The sequence below is a fragment of the Symphalangus syndactylus genome, chromosome 2, assembly GCF_028878055.3.
Source record: "Symphalangus syndactylus isolate Jambi chromosome 2, NHGRI_mSymSyn1-v2.1_pri, whole genome shotgun sequence".
Lineage (NCBI taxonomy): Eukaryota > Metazoa > Chordata > Mammalia > Primates > Hylobatidae > Symphalangus > Symphalangus syndactylus.
The window spans coordinates 113012933-113030687 of NC_072424.2; the positions used below are offsets into that span (position 1 = coordinate 113012933).

General features: G+C 39.6%; 1 protein-coding gene across 11 annotated transcripts in view; it reads left to right on the plus strand.

Annotated features, from left to right (window-relative positions):
- The window catches only part of MYB (MYB proto-oncogene, transcription factor), a 37544-nt gene that overhangs the window by 18473 nt on the left and 1316 nt on the right, over positions 1-17755 (plus strand). For 7 of the 11 annotated variants that reach the window (XM_055264758.2, XM_055264768.2, XM_055264750.2 and 4 more), the window contains 4 exons: positions 423-537; positions 628-753; positions 1965-2075; positions 3544-3651. In XM_055264758.2, the coding sequence (XP_055120733.1) occupies positions 423-537; positions 628-753; positions 1965-2075; positions 3544-3651 (460 nt within the window). Of the gene's footprint in view, positions 1-422; positions 538-627; positions 754-1964; positions 2076-3543; positions 3652-13435 lie in introns of all 11 variants that reach the window. The other 4 variants (XM_063622302.1, XM_063622305.1, XM_063622308.1 and 1 more) reach the window with 3 other exon arrangements.

The window sequence follows — 17755 nt, forward strand, 5'->3', positions numbered from 1 at the left end:
AAAGAAATGCACTCTTATTTCGAAGTACAAAAAGTAAATTTTAAAAGGTTAACATGTTCTGTAGCATGGGCTCTGTTTTCATGAATAGGGAAAACTGATTTGTAAATGACATCAGGTCTTCTTGATGCTCATAGTCTTATACAGATCATAGGCACTACATGTGTCTTCAGAGCCATTAAGGAAAGATGTTAAATCATTTAATGCTTTTAGTCTTCGGGGTATAATATTTTGAAATCTTTGAAAATATGTGATATGCATATTCCCTTTTTCTTAACGAATAATATGATTAATCAGCATACCCCAATTCCATATCCGGAACAGAGTTTATTGTATTCAGTGGAAAAATATTAAATGTAACAGGTAAAGCCATGTAGGGACATTTATTCTTTTTTATTGAGCCACTGCTTGTTTTCTTTTTAAAGTTTTAGAACCCCAGCTATCAAAAGGTCAATCTTAGAAAGCTCTCCAAGAACTCCTACACCATTCAAACATGCACTTGCAGCTCAAGAAATTAAATACGGTCCCCTGAAGATGCTAGTAAGTTCTAGAAAAGTTCTTGGGTTTCATTGGTTTATTAGTCCCACCAGGAGTTCTCTCTGATGCAAAAATACCCACTCTTCCCTTTAGCCTCAGACACCCTCTCATCTAGTAGAAGATCTGCAGGATGTGATCAAACAGGAATCTGATGAATCTGGAATTGTTGCTGAGTTTCAAGAAAATGGACCACCCTTACTGAAGAAAATCAAACAAGAGGTAAACACGAAATCCTTTGGAAGCAACAAGCTGAGAATCCTGCCCCCTTTGTTCCTTGTGTGCAGCCTGATGTGTCTGCCTCAACACCACCACTTCTCATGCAAGATTTTCATACAAGGTGCAGTGAAAAGGTACTGCCAGACTGTAGGCATCATCAACCTTTCCTTTGGGAAGCCAAGCCATCTCTATCTACTTCATGTTTGAACAGAAAACATGCTAGAGAGTATCAAGAAGAGGGAGGGAAACAGGTTTTTAATGTACTTTTAAACATTACTGATTATAGAAAGTTGATATTTCATTTTTAGATTTGAAGAATTGGAATTTAAATTAAAATAATAGTATCTTTAATTAATTGTATCAAAAAAAGGGAGGCCAGGTGCGGTGGCTCACGCCTGTAATCCCAGCACTTTGGGAGGCCGAGGCGGGCAGATCACAAGGTCAGGAGATGGAGATCATCCTGGCTAACATGGTGAAACCCCTTCTCTACTAAAAATACAAAAAAATTAATCGAGTGTGGTGGCAGGCACCTGTAGTCCCAGCTACTCGGGAGTCTGAGGCAGAATTATGGCGTGAACCCGGGAGGCAGATCTTGCAGTGAGCCAAGATCGCACCACTGCACTCCAGCCTGGGCTACAGAGTGAGACTCTGTCTCAAAAAAAATAAAAATAAAAATAAAAAAAGGGAATCTAACCTGCAAGGATCAAAGTTTTAGCTTGTTAGCTGTTTTCCAGCAGGTTAGATACAGTGCTTCTTGAATTTATTTTCATGTAAAGATAAGTATTTGTTTTTTCATAGCTAAAAATCTGATTTGCTTATTTAGTAATGGAGAGTTTTACCAGAAGTGTGACTAAAAACCAGTCTTTTGTCACCAAAAGATCTTTCATGTCACCAAAATAAAATCCTTGACAGACACAACACTACTAGGTGTATCATTAAAATATATTCTTAATAGAATAAACACCTAAAATCAGAACATTGGTTGAAAACGTAGGAGCTTTACAGGGGCAGTAAATTTGGAGCTAGTCACATTTTAAATTTGCCATCAGTGGTTCTTTGTTGAATCCAGAAGATAGAGCAAATTGAGCTGATAGTGTAAGTTAGCAACATAGCTTTATAAAAGTATTTGAGGGACTGGCCAGAAATATACTCCTGACTGTACATGTTTCATAGGAAGTTCTAGAAACAACAAAGCACTTTCTATATGCTTTTAGGTGGAATCTCCAACTGATAAATCAGGAAACTTCTTCTGCTCACACCACTGGGAAGGGGACAGTCTGAATACCCAACTGTTCACACAGACCTCGCCTGTGGCAGACGCACCGGTAAGTACGTGTGCACCAGCCCCCCAGTTGTATGTGACGCTGGTGCCTCACAAAATCCTGTGTGTGGCATGTGGGGCTGCTGCAGTTTCAGCACTCCCTCTTTAAGGCATCTTATTTCTAAATATTCTCCTGCACATGATTTTTAAAAAATGATTATTAATGTAGAGTATAAAGTTGAGATTTTTTCATGTATTAGAAACATTGCAGACTTTTTCATTATTTGTTTTCTTATTATTTGAGTGCCTTGGCCATTTAAAAAAATCTGCTACATGGATATAAAAACTATGTTCATTTTTATATTTTCCTTTATTTGTCTTCTAAATAATACTGTCTTCTTGTTAAGTTGTCTCTTGTTTGGTTTGTGTAGCATCACATATGGTATCAACCACATTGTCTATAGTAGATGCCCAGTATTGTACCCAATTGCTTTGGGTTACTACCACCATTTTTAAAGTTTATAATTCGTGAATGGTTGTCCTTATGTCTTAAGGAAAATCAGAGCTAATAACAACTGCTAAGATTTATTTAGTAGGTACTAAGTGGTAAGTACTGTTCTAGGGGCTTTCGATGAATTAATTCAGTGAATTCTCACAATTATCCTGTAAGGTTGGTATTGTTTTTATTGATTTTTATTTTTTTTGAGACGGAGTTTCGCTCTTGTTGCCCAGACTGGAGTGCAATGGCACGATTTCGGCTCACCGCAACCTCTGCCTCCCGGGTTCAAGCGATTCTCCTGCCTCAGTCTCCTGAGAAGCTGGGATTACAGGCACCCGCCACCACACCCGGCTAATTTTGAATTTTTAGTAGAGACGGGGTTTCTCCATGTTGGTCAGGCTGGTCTTGAACTCCCGACCTCAGGTGATCCACCCACCTCGGCCTCCCAAAGTGCTGGGATTACAGGCGTGAGCCACCGCGCCTGGCCAGGTAGGTATTATTATCATTTCTATTATGTCAACTGGAAAACAGAGGCACAAAGAGGCTTAGTCATTTGCTCAAGATTATATACCTAATAAGGGATGGTGCTGGGCTGGAACTCAGAAAGTCTTGTTCTAAATTCCCTACTTTTCACCATTTTTTGCCAATAATTTATAGCTCTAAAATATTGATAGTTCTGTACCAATATATGAAATAAAGTGTTCTCTCCCCAGAACTTAGTAAATCTTCTATTTTGAAAGGCATGTATTTATTAATTCATTTAGCAGATGTTTTTTGAGTGCCTAACACATGCCTAGAACTCTGGGATCCCAAAGGAGCTTGTGTTGTGATGTTTGCGACAATGGGATTAAGGTTCAGACATAGTTGAGTTCTCCTTTTAGCTCATAGTGGGGAGAATTTCTGGCAGATAACTGCATTTTTTTATGCTAATGTGTATCATCTCATAGTAATCTACTCTCCACAGTGTTAGAAAAATGTTGGCTCTCATATTATCCAACCTCATTTAAATTTCAAATTATTCTCCTCCCGTTAGAATATTCTTTCAAGCTCCGTTTTAATGGCGCCAGCATCAGAAGATGAAGACAATGTTCTCAAAGCATTTACAGTACCTAAAAACAGGTCCCTGGCGAGCCCCTTGCAGGTAATTACTATTCCAACATTGGTATTTTAAAATTCATTCACTGAAAAACTGTCATCTTTGGTGGTGGTGCTGGTGGTGATGGTGATGGTAGTGCTGGTGGTCTGTTTTTTGTTTTCAACATTTTAGACATAGAGGAGTAATGCTTTTATACAATTCTTGATGTCTAGAAAAATCCAATAATTCCTTTTTGCTACTCATATGAGACATGCTAGAAATTTTTATGAGTGCAGATTCCCCAAAGCATGATGAAATGAAACATTTCTTACTGTGACTGAGACTAAGATGTATTACACGTGTGTCAATATCTTCTTCTGCCCTCAAATGTTTTATAAAAATATATCGATATAGTTTATGTTCCAAATTTTTTATTTTTTATGCTGTATCCCTAGGCAACCAAAGCTCAGAGACTGTTCCAATTTTAAATGAAGTCTGAAATTAGTCAGACAGAAAATAATTGCAATGTATTTGACTGTCAGAATAAGAAAGTCAACTGTCAATGTTGTAAGGTCAATCTGAAGTTGACCATCTGCTGTCAGGTTTTAATATCAAAAGAGATTTCCCTTGTAACCCTAAAGTGGGTGTGTGTTGATGAAATATAACAAATTCCAAATTAATCCTGAGCCAAATGTAAATAAGAATGCAAATTTTGCTTCCCTAAATTATTTAAAGCAGTTTCTAACATTTAATAGCCCAATACCCAGCCACCTGCAGAGCCCTTTCCTCCATCCCCCTGTGCCATGCAGAGGGAAACTTCTTAACCCTAGAGGAAGTGAAGAGCCTGGATTCAGAAGCTGAAAGTCATATTTCTTGCTGTAAGTTAAATGGCACGATCATAGGACAGCAACCTTTGAGAGTCTGCCCATTCCCTTAAAGGGTTTTCCCATTCTTGTGATAGTTTCTCATTCCAAGTTGTGAGAATCTGAAAACTTGCCCTATTTAAGTATTTGCGATGCTTAGTTTTTCAGGGTTTTTTGTTGATGTTGCTTTGTTTTTTGAAACAGGGTCTTACCCTGTGGCCCAGGCTGGAGTGTAGTGGGGTGATCTCAGCTCACTGCAACCTCCACCTCCCAGATTCAAGTGATTCTTGTGCCTCAGCCTCCCAGTTAGCTGGAATTACAGGTGTGAGCCACTGGCCACCCAGCTGTTTTTTTTGTATTTTTGGATAGAGACGAGGTTTTGCCATGTTAGCCAGGCAGGTCTCGAATTCCTGGTTTCAAGCGATCTGCCCACCTCGGCCTCCTACAGTGCTGGGATTACAGCTGTGAGCTACCGCACCCGGCCGGTGCTTAGTATTATTTTTAAATAAGGGTCGCAAGCACATTTTGTTTAATTAAATCAGATTGCTTCCTTCCTGGCCTCTATCTGACAGCAATTGTTTTGGTAAAATGGCTGTGGACTGGAGTGTGAGACAGGGAGTCAGTATTTATGGGGAATCTGGACAAGTTCCTGCATCAGTGAGGCTAGAGTCGGCCCCGTGTGGAGAAGACTCAGAATACCACAAAGAGGCTGACTCAGTGGCTCATGCCTGTAATCCCAGCACTTTGGGAGGCCAAGGCAGGTGGATAACTTGAGGTCAGGAGTTTGAGACCAGCCTGGCCAACACGGTGAAACCCCATCTCTACTAATCCCAGCTACTCGGGAGGCTGAGGCAGGAGGATTGCTGGAACCCAGGAGGCAGAGGCTGCAGTGAGCCGAGATCGTGACACTGCACTCCAGCCTGGGTGACAGAATGAGACTCCATCTCAAAAAAAAAGAATATCACAAAGAATTGGGAGATGAGGAAGAGAATGAACTCCACCCAGACATAAGAGGAACCCAGAAAGGGAGTTACAAAGATTTCAAGGCAAAGGGTAGCCATTTCAAAATTTTCCTGAAAGCTGTTCTTAGGTCCAGAAGGAAAGCTTTTGCTTTTTTTTTTTTTTATTCCCGCCTAAGTTACTTGGCCCTTGGTTTCTAGAGAACAGAATTCAACTACTGCTATTAGTGTTTTAATTAAGTTAGATTAAGTTTTGTGTGTATTTTCTAACCTAGCCTGGGGCCAACTTGTATTTGTAGTAGTATAGAAAAAGTCTGTTCTAAATTTCAAAAAGCCAACACATAAATATACTTGGGGACAATTACCATTACATAAGTTGAAACCCATAGTTCAGTATTGAACTTTATCAGTATATTTGTATTTTATTTAATGGAAATACTGGTTATCTTTGAAACTCAAAATTAAGTTGTAGCTGTTTTATTAATGTGTATTCTCCTATCAGTGAGTCATATTGGCACTTTATGGATTCTAACATCTGTACACTGAGATTAAGTTGTGTATGGTGAAGGTAATATTTGTCAATTCTATCAAACTGAATAATTGAGACTTGAAAGTTACTTTTAGAGTCAATACTCCTGTCTAAACTATATAGTTTACTGGTTTACACTGACCAGATATATTTTAATAATCTGCTATAAAGCCAGGCGCAGTGGCTCATGACTGTAATCACAACACTTTGGGAAGCCAAGACTGGAGGATAGCTTGAGACCAGGAGTTTGAGACCAGCCTGGGCAACATAGCGAGACTCAGTCTCTATTAAAAAAATAATTAGCTGGGCCGGGCGCGGTGGCTCACGCCTGTAATCCCAGCACTTTGGGAGGCCGAGACGGGTAGATCACGAGGTCAGGAGATCGAGACCATCCTGGCTAACACAGTGAAACCCTGTCTCTACTAAAAATACAAAAAAATTAGCCAGGCGTAGTGGTGGGCGCCTGTAGTCCCAGCTACTTGGGAGGCTGAGGCAGGAGAATGGCGTGAACTCGGGAGGTAGAGCTTGAACTCGGGAGCCGAGATAGTGCCACTGCACTCCAGCCTGGGTGACTGAGTGAGACTCCATCTCAAAAAATAATAATAATGATAATTAGCTGGGTGTAGTGGTGCACACCTGTAATCCTAGCTACTTGGGAGGCTAGAGCGGGAGGATCCCTTAAGCCCAGGAGTTTGAGGTTACAGTGAGCTATGATTATACCCCTGCACTCTAGCCTGGAAGACAAGAGCAAGACCTTGTCTCTAAAAATAATTTTTTTAAGGCCAGCCACGGTGGCTCACGCCTGTAATCCCAGCACTTTGGGAGGGTGAGGCAGGTGGATCACAAGGTCAGGAATTTGAGACCAGCCTGGCCAACACGATGAAACCCTGTCTTTACTAAAAATACAAAAAAATAGCCAGGCGTGGTGATGCGCACATGTAATCCCAGCTACTTGGGAGGCTGCGGCAGGAGAATTGCTTGAACCCAGGAGGTGAAAGTTGCAGTGAGCCCAGATCGCGCCATTGCACTCCAGCCCAGGCAATAGAGTGAGACTCCATATAAAAAAAAAAAAATTAATCTGCTATAATAGATACTAATTTATTTTAAGAAATACTTAGTGAATGTTGCTCTACATACTTGCCAGTTGGGAGGAAAAAAGAAATATTCACTAAATGAATGAATGCTATACACCAAGTATCTTCTTTATTTTATGTCCTGGAGTTCTAGCTTCTGATACCACAGAAATATGTGATTTCTAAAAGGTTCCAGACTATTGTGATTAAGTATTGGAAAATGCATCAAGTGACTCTAAATATTTATAAACATATATGGCCTATATTTCATATAATCCTGACTAATAATATTTCTATAGAAGTTTTTATGCAATTTGGTAATTTTGTTTGTTTAAAACACAGTGCTATTTCATATATTTCTATTGATAATCCAATTTGACCTAATTAGGCATATTTCTCACACATGGTATTATTGAACATATTAAAGTGATTATTTAGTTAAAGTTATTAAACGATATGTATTTTACTTGAGTACTTTATATAATCTATAATTTTTGTAATTTGTACTTAAAATAAATCAAATATTAAGTGGGATTTTAGCCAAATCATCTAGACATTTTTGTCATAATGCTTTTATTAAAACAGCAAAATAGGAGTTTCAAAATATTTTAAAATTTGAATACTTCTAAAATGTAAAATGTTTGCAACTGGTGTAATGCAGTTGATCGTCTATCCCTCTAAATTGTCTAAATAACTTAGGGGCAAGAACAGTTTATTGAAGAACACAGGAACTGTGCAGTTCTGTGTTTTATCATTTTAGTTTTAATCACCCCAGCTTGATTATGGTAATAACATTTTAGGCAAGCAATTATTACTATTTTTGAGGCCCATATACTGGGCCATTATGGTTTTGCTTCTAACATACATATAAATGCACATGCAATATGTATAAATTACGTTTGCTGTTTTAAAATTAGAAATGCCAAGAAGCTATGTGTTTGACATTTTATTATAAATTTTATACACACATAGAAGTATGGAAAATATACTATGTTCTAGAGTCAACAACTGTTATCATTTTGCCATATTTACCTCATCTCTTTTTTTTTTGAGATGGAATCTCATTCTGTCGCCCAGGCTGGGGCGCAGTGACGTGATCTCAGCTCACTGTAACCTCTGCTTCCCAGGTTCAAGCGATTCTTCTGCCTCAGTCCTCTGAGTAGCTGGGACTACAGACATCTGCCACCATGCCTGGCTAATTTTTGTATTTTTAGTAGAGATAGAGTTTCACCATGTTGGCTAGTCTGGTCTCGAACTGCTAACCTCAAGTGGTCCACCTGCCTCGGCCTCCCAAAGTGCTGGGATTATAGATGTGAGCCACCGCGCCTGGCCTACCTCATCTCTTTTTTATGAAGTTTTTATTTTTATTTTTTAATTTTTTTTTTTAATTTTTTTTTTTTTTGAGACAGTCTCGTTCTGTCACCCAGGCTGGAGTGCAGTGGCAGGATCTCAGCTCACTGCAACCTCCACCTCTTGGGTTCAAGTGGTTCTTCTGCCTCAGCCTCTCAAGTAGCTGGCGCGTGTCACCATGCCTGGCTAATTTTTGGAATTTTTGGTATTTTTAGTAGGGACGGGGTTTCACCATGTTAGCCAGGATGGTCTCAATCTCCTGACCTCATGATCGGCCCGCCTCGGCCTCCCAAAGTGCTGGGATTACAGATGTGAGCCACTGCACCCGGCCAGTTTTTTATTTTTTATTTTTTTGAGACAAGGCTTTGCTCTGTCACCCAGGCTAGAGTGCCGTGGCAAGATCATGGCTCACTGCAGCCTACCTTCTGGACTCAAGCAATCCTCCTACCTCAGCCTCCTGAGTAGCTGGGACTATAGGCACATGCCACCATGCCCAACTAGTTTTTTTTTTGTTTTTTTTTTTTTTTTTTTTAGAGATGGGGTCTCCCTGTGTTCCCCAGCCTGGCCTCAAACTCCTGGGCTCAAGCAGTCCTTCTGCCTTGACCTCCCAAAGTGCTGGGATTACAGGCGGGAGCCACCCTGCCCAGCCTGAAGTATTTTAAAGTAAATTCCAACTAATATAACATTTTATTCTCATGTACTTCCAGATGTGTCTCTAAAAATAGACATTTTAATATATAACCTAATACCGTCATTACATATTTAACAATAATTCTTTAATCTTCTCATTCTCAGGTATATTTAAATTTTCCCATTAATCCAAAAAAGAATCAAAATTGAAACAATTTCACACATTGCATTTGGTTAAGCCTCTTAAATCTCTTTTACTCTCTAGTCCAGTGCTGTCTAATAGAACTTCTACAGTGATGTGAAGGAAATATCTAATATGCTGCTATCCACTATGATAGCCAGTGGCTTTTGAGCACTTGAAATATGGCAAGTGCTGCTGAGGAACAGAATTTTCAATTTGAATGAATTTAAGTTGCTTTAATTTAATAGCCACATTTCCTTACTCTCTTACTGGAATCAGCCATTTCCGCATGGTGCTCTGAATCCTCTTAGTCAGAAATGGTACATAGACACCAAAATCAGGGTGCTAAGTCTGTCCATTGTTATGTGGGTTGTCATTGAGATACAAATAATTTTTTTTTTTTTTTTTTTGAGGCAGTCTCACTCTGTCACCCAGGCTGCAGTGCAGTGGTACAATTTTGGCTTACTGCAACCTCCACCTTCTGGGTCCAAGCTATTCTCCTGCCTCAGTCTCCCAAGTAGTTGGGATTACAGGCGGCCACCACCACACTCAGCTAATTTTTGTATTTTTAGTAGAGACATGGTTTCACCATGTTGGCCAGGCCAGGCTCAAACTCCCAACCTCAGGTGATCTGCCTGTCTCATCCTCCCAAAGTGCTGGAATTACAGGCATGAGCCGCCACACCCAGCCAAGACTCAGTGAATTTTAATAATCCAGAGCTCTCCAGGTATCCACCTAATCTATAATCTACAGTGCTTAAATAGAGGCTTTTATAAGCCGTTATGTACAATCATGTTATGTTTGTTTTTTCAATTACTTAGTCTTTTTCCAAAAGGAATTTGCAACAGCTGCATAATCTTATAATTGTTATGTTTCTTTTATATTTTCACAGTTGTTTTAATTTTAAATTGTAAAAGCAAACAGGATATTCTTACAATAAAAATGTTCTGAGATGTTTTTCATATTTGTGTCTTTCATGTGGCTCAGAATATATGAGATTTTCGTGTCATATCATTGTCAGTATTCAGCCTTTTCTCCACATTGTGTGGGGTAGAGGATAGAGTCTAGCAGCTTATAAAATGGTCACAAATGGGGAAGTAGTGAAAACATGCAGCCTAGAAAGCATGCATTTGTGGTAGGAAAGGCACTGTGGAATGCTGCTGGATTCTGCCGTTCAGTAGTTACCCGAGAGAGACTGAGGCAGACGCACAGCTCCCTCCTCAGCAAGGAGAAAAGAGTTGCCTGCTATCCTCAGCGTGCTTTCCATTTCCTTTGTTTTGAAATAAGCACATTATGCTAATCAACTTTTCTTAAGGTAGACATTTTTATTGGTAGATCAAAAACTGTACTTTAAGTTATAAGCCTTCTGAACTTCTGTATTTTTCTCTTAAATTATAATTTCCTTTTATTCCTATTTAAAACCCAAGTGTAAAAGATGTGTTCATAGGCTTTCTACTCACTCACTTTCCTCTTTTTCATAACCACAGAATGACAGCCTTAAATTTTAATTTCCTGACTTGGCTTGCCCATGGCCTGACTTTTTTAAAACGAGTTTAAGTTAAAGAAATTTCTCCGGCCATTATTATTTAAACACATTTACACAGTATCAAAGAATTTAAAAATATTGCTAGCAGTTGATACTCCCCTCAGCCTTCGGTTCAGCGTGTTTTAGATTGCTCCTATTATGTTATTTGTTTATGAACTTTTATATTTTTCAAAAAAATAAGGCAAGCCCTTTTTGCCTGATAGGCACTGCTGAGCAGTATAATAAACAAGGGTGGGGGCAACAGAACCTGGGTTCCAGGCTAGACTCCACCATTTTCAAATGTCATGACTTTAATTCATCAAGTGAACACAGTTAAGCAAACTATAAGTTTGGGACCATGGAATATCCTTCGCTCATCACACAGGTTACTGTGAAGATCAAATGGATATAATATTGCTTTCAAGATGGCGGCACACTTGCCACTATACACTGGTGGTATTATTAGACATAGTCCCTGTCCTTGAAATGCAGGCAAGGAGCCCTCACCAAAGGCCAGGGTGGTTTTTTGTTTTTCGGGTTTTTGTTTGTTTTTTTCATTGTGGTATATTATTTCCTCTGGCATGCTATTCCCTGTCCCACTCTTAGAGAACTGTGTCAGTGGGTCACCAAAAGAGAAAGCTGATTCAACTGATTCCTTGAAATAAAGGTAGTCAGACCTCGTGGTATGATGGAGATGAAGCAACTGATTTACTGGTGTCCTCTATTTTTCTGCTGCTCGTGTTATTTAAACAGACATGGAGACCGTCTGCACATGACAGAGATCTTTCTGAGCCCTTTTCATCTAGTGTGCTGTGCTGACCCGCTCCCCTGGATGCCTGCACACTCATTTGGTTCTCCCTTTTGGTCACTTTTTTCCACTTACCCTGGCAGAAATTCACGTGGCTGTCAGTAGTAATTCAGTGACCTCCTTCTAAAACTGTTATAAATTAAGCAGCTTTTCTGTGTATAGCTTTTGGGTTGAACTGAGAAAGGCTAAGTGAAGGGAGAAGCTATGTTGAGCTCAGAGTCAGAATGCCCTGCCCCAGACATTTTGAGATGTGGATTTTTCATTTGTTTTGTTTGGTGACACTTAGAGAGAATAAACATTCTGAGATAAAATCTTCCTTGGGCAGGCCAGCAAAGATAGAATTGCTTTAGAGCAATTTGGCACTGGTCTTAATCTTAATAGTTTGGAACTCATATGTGACTAAGGAAAAGGATATTGCAAAAAGTTGTGCCACCCTAGGCTATGTGATATAAACTTAGAAAGTCTATCAACATGAAAGGTGAAGAGACCTCTAGAGACATCTGGGACAAACTCCAAATTTGGGAAAGGTCCATCCACATTTGCAATTGTTAATTTAGGCTTGGGAAGTGGAGGCATTGGTGGATGAGGCAACTTCCAATCACCGTCTCAACTTTTATTTCCCTAACTTTTAAGATTATTTTCTATAGAAAATCAGTAGTGCTGAAGTTGGAGTCATTTAATTGATTTGTGCCAACCTAGGGAAGCATTTACTCTCGAGAAAAGTTTGGTAACCATTAACCTTACCTTAGCAACATTTCAGTTTAAGCTTATCCCTGACTTTCAAGAGACAATTAAAGATTTCTACAGTCTCTCTTATAACTGATCCGTTTTTTCAAAAGATGTCCCTTTGGGAAGGAATTCTCGTTTTTAGAATTTTAGTCCAGAGGAAGTATTTTTTTTTCAAATAGGTGAAATAGAATAAGCAGAAAATTCTTATTTTTTACTGTTTTAGATACCATTGATGCCTGCTTGTTTTAAAACAAAACACAATAAAAACATAATACCATCTGATGAGTTGCTTTGGTTTTACTTTTTTTTTTTTTTTTTTTTTTTTTTTAGTTTATACAAGTTTCTTATTAGGTCAGCAAATTGTAAAACACATAATTTGCCAAGGCTTTTGAAGCCAGCAGATACTGGGTGAAGTTGCTGTATGAATATAATAATAAGAACCGTTTTTGTTCAGCTTGATGAAAAAACTATTCATATTCTAAATGAAAATGTGAAGATCATCTAATTCTGACAGAAAACCACCTGTGGACATGGTCTTGTTTCTTTTTATTTTTTCTGTTTTCTACAAAGGATGGCAATATTTATTTAAAGTGCTTTAACAGGATATCCCAGTTAAAGCTTTGACAGACTGTTTATAGTTCACTTCTGCCCAGGGGCAATTAAAGGCACATTACAGGATAAGCGAGATGACTCCCCGGCCACAGGAGGAGGATGTGTGGGTAGGATTATTAATGTTGAAATGAATTATGATAGAGTGACATGTCTGCAAGAGCACCATGGGTTAGTAACTTAAGAATTCATATGCAGAAACCCATAATTCTCAGCAGTTCTTTAGGGTAAATGAAACTAAAGTTTAGGGAGAGAGAACAAGGAGAATTTGCAGAGATATGTATGACAGTATTTAAAAATGTTCTTCCAGCACAAAGACATTAATCTTCCTTTGTCAAAATAATTCTTTCTGCATGAAAAGCTGGCATGGGGCCCCCAGGCTTCAGGTAAGATGGGAGAAAGGGAGCATTTCTTTTTTTTTGTACCAAAGTACTCAATCTTCTGATCTTCCTTGACTTTCACGACATAGGCATATGTCTACTCTGACCAGTTTGTTTCATTTATTGTGGTAAGATGTGCTTGTCTTGTGCTTTCCTGGTGCAAAAAGGGAGCTGCCTCGCTCATGCTTGGTGACCTTTTTGTTCCTACACACAGCGGTTCTCGTACATGGTGGCTACCACATCCTGGTGTTTGTCTATACTGGGAGAATCAGGCGTTCCAAGTCATCTTGGCTGCCCTAGCTCTGAGCTTCGGGGGATATATTACTCAGAAATGCTATGCTTTCTGGAATTTGGATATTTCATTTTTATTTGTTTCTTGGTAAGTTCTTTTTTGACTTAGGAGAAGCTAACTATTTGGAAAGGTCTCTCAGAACTCAATTACAAATATATGGTACCTTCTTTATACTGATCTCATTTTTAAATACCTAGTCCTGGAGGAAGAGCTAAATATGAATACAGTGATGAGCCATGTAGGGGATCTCACAGGAACACAGTCAGATTTCAAGTTGAAAATAGATTCAGTTGATAATACTTAGTACTAGATTCTCCTGAATCAACTTTGGGAATTCTGAGTCAACCTAAGGACTATATTACAAAGGATCAGACCTTGACTTTTAGGGCAGGTATAGTGGCTAACGCCTGTAATCCCAGCACTTTGGGAGGCCGAGGCAAGTGGATCACTTCAGTCCAGGAGGTTGAGACCAGCCTGTGCAACACAGCGCGACCCCCACTCTACAAAAAATTTTTTTAAAAAAACATAGCTGGGCATGGTGACACACTCCTGTAGTCCCAGCTACTCAGGAGGCTGAGGTGGGAGGCTCGCTTGAGCCCAGGAGTTTGAGGGAGCTGTGATCACGCCCCTGCACTCCAGCCTGGGCAACAGAATGAGGCCCTATGTCTAAAAAAAGAAAAATAGAAAAGAAAATTCTATATTGATTGAAGCCCAGCTGAATAGAAAAAAAAAAAAAATTCTAATAGGCCATTTTAAAGACTTTGGAAAAATTCTTAGCTAGAGTAAAACAGAAACAATCCTTTCTTTCCTGGTTCTCACATCTCCATTCTCACCTTCATTCCCCTTCCCCTCCATTCGTTTCAAATATTTTTCTTTTCTATGTGTGTCCTTATGTAAATTTAAATTTGCATACAAGATATTATGATATTAAGATATTTCATTCTGCTTCCTGTTTTGTCACTTGTTCTTTAAGATCCAAGTCCGTGGCTCCATGTGCATCTAATCATTGCTATAAGCCCTGCATCGTACTTCATATTCACCATATTGAACTATTCACCCTCAAGTGGTCACTATTAAATGTCACACTGTTGTAGCGACTACAAATGCAAGCTCAGTAACTGAAAAGATAACATTAAATTTTGTTATTTAATTGGTTTCCTGTGTCAATTTCGTGTTTCGGGAATTTGTATGGACAGATAGACACCAGAGAGATATGTGTATTTCACCTGCATGCTTGAGGCTAGAGAAACATGATTTATTCAGAACTATTTCAAATACTGTAACTAATCTGGTAATTTTGTTTAGGAAAACATTAAATTTGGAATAGAAGGCAATTCAGAATACCTGTCTATTATCTTTGTCTTGTCATTTTGAGATACTCAGTTCCTGGAAAATACTATGATAATCCATCTTGCTATGTAGTATTTCAAGTTATACGTTGAGCCTCTGAGCTTTCAGAGTGAACATTTCTATTCATAGACAGTGCTGTTGACATCAGTGGGGAGATGGCACAAGCTTTGTGCCCTAGGAAAGTTTAAAAGCTAGAACATTACACTGCAAACCCTACGTCAGGAAACTTTGTTCCAGCAACTAGGCAAGGAAACCCTACCACTGTACCCATACCTTGTTTTAGTAGAATTATGTTTCTTTGCTAAGAAATCTGGTGACTCTCACACCCCATCTCAACACTTTCCTGGATTCCAAGGCCCTGGTGCCCTGAGCACACAATTTCCCAGATTCCTTTTATTGTTCCTGATAAGAACTCGAATAGAGGCAGTGTCTGGTACTCACTAGGGGTGTGGTCCCATGGGTGACATTCTTGCTCCATCATTTCTTACCCGGGTAACCTTGAATATGGCGCCTAAATCCTCTTTTCCTTTCAAATTGCCTGGTCTGTAAAATGGATGCAGTGAATGGTACCTATGCCACAGGTGTTTTGTGTGAGAATTAAATGAGAGGAGTTATATCAATAACACTTAGAGGCATGCGGGGCATATAGTGAGGGCTTGTTTTATGTTGTTGTTTAACCCTTTCTTTCTCTGCCCTTGCCCCCTCCACATCCCCTCCCACTGGCAATATACAAATTGCAGCTTCCTGCCTCTTTCCTGCTATCTCGCTCCCTGGATGACATCCCTGCGTTTCCATCTCTCTCTTCCCTAATCTTAGCTGTTTTCACCCTTTCCCTACAGCATTGCCTTGACAGTTCCTCATGTCCCATCCCCTCTTCCCATGGGCAACACCACAAACCTGCACACACGGCCTGTTATTATTCCTCCTGTTTCACCTGTGTCCATTCTGTCTCATAAAGGACACTGTAGGCTCTGAAGAGCTAAGGCCTTTCTTATTCTTTTATCCCATGGAAAATAATCCCTCCAGAAAGCAATACCAGGAATAGTGCTTTTTCTAACCCACTGGTTTCCTTTTGAGCTTACAGCCACCAAATCTTATATCTGTTTGTGTTTCTGTTCCCCTCTCTGCATTGACTGCTAGAGAGATCAAGCGGGAGGTTACATCTAGCTGGGGCACTGTGCTTTATGGCAGGTGTTTTGTGTGCAAATCTCATACCATCTTCATGTTACAGTTGTTCCTTAGTCTCCATGGGGGATTTGTTTCAGAACCCACAAGGACACCAAAGTCCAGGAATGCTCAAGTCCCTGATATAAAATAGCATTGTGTTTGCATATAACCTACACACATCTTCCCATATAATTTTTTTTATTATTTGTATACATTCATGGGGTACAAGTGTAATTTTGTTACATGGATATATTGCGTAGTGGTCAAAGTCAAGGCTGTGAGTGTATTTATCACTGGAATAATGTACATAGTACCCGTTCATTCCTGTATACTTTAAATCATCTCTAGATTACTTATAATAGCTAATACAATGTAAATGCTATGGAAATAGTTGTTATATTGTTAGGGGATAACAACAAGGAAAAAACCTATACATGTTCAATACACAGCAATTTTTTTTTCTAAATATTTTTGATCTGCCATTGATTGAATCTATGGATGTGGAACCCACAGATATGGAACCCACAGATGCAGAGGGCCAACTGTGTTTATTTTTTCCAAATTTGTTTCCCTATGACACTGCCGTGTACACATTTTTAAACTCTGTTGTCTTGTATTTCTTTTCTAATCATCTTGCGTCCTTTTGGAAACCAAGTGGGGCATAAATAGTACATGTTTGCATTTGAGGCAACACAGAGGCATCACAGGAGCTGGAGACAGCAAAGTTCAAAGCCAGTCCACCACTTACTTACAGAGTGGCCTTGGGCAAGTTACTTCCATTTTCTGTCTCCATTCTCTAGCCTGTCTAGAGAGAGAATGAACCTGCCTCCCGGGGTGATTGTGCTGTTTTAATGAAATAATGCATGTGAAATGTGAAGTGCCATTGTCCCTGGCATGGAGATGCTGTCCTTAGATATTAGGTCCATCTTGTATCTTCTAGTATATCTTTAAAAATTAAACTATACTGGCTTCATGCCTGTAGTCCCAGCACTTTGGGAGGCCAAGACGGGCAGATCACTTGAGTCTAGGAATTCAAGACCAACCTGGGCAACATGGTGAAACCCTGTCTCTACAGAAAATACAAAAATTAGCGGGGCTTGGTGGCACGTGCCTGTAGTCCCAGCTGCTTGGGAAGCTGAGGTAGGAGGATCACTTGAGCCCAGGAGGCTGAGGCTACAGTGAGCTGTGATTGCACCAATACTGATCAACCTGGTATGACAGAGCATGACTCTGTCTCAAAAAAAAAAAAAAAAAAGAAAAAAATTAAACTATACTGATAAATATTTCTAAAGTAATTGATGAAAACATATATACGACACTTAGCAGGTGTTGATCAATTCCAGCGCGTGCATGAGCTGCTTCGCACTGCGGCTACGGCACTCAGCAGTTTGCTTAGTGAGTAGATGGCCATAGCTCACCTTAGGTATCTGGAGAATAATGCTCATTCCTGTCTCCAGCTTGGTAAAATTGCCTAATAGATGGAAGGCATTAAATATGAAGATGTGATTATATCTTATGAAGCTGCTTGGAATGGGTTTTCCCTCTTAACAAATAATTTCTGATCATCCATATCCCTTAAGAACACCGGATTTCTGGGGGCCAGGGAGGTAAGATTCTATCTGACAAAGCCTTTCTGGTGTCAACCACTTGCCATCTGTTGGTCAGTGCTGGCCCTGCTGGGTCTATAGAATGAGCTTCTTTGTCTGACGTTCCTGTTGCCCTCCC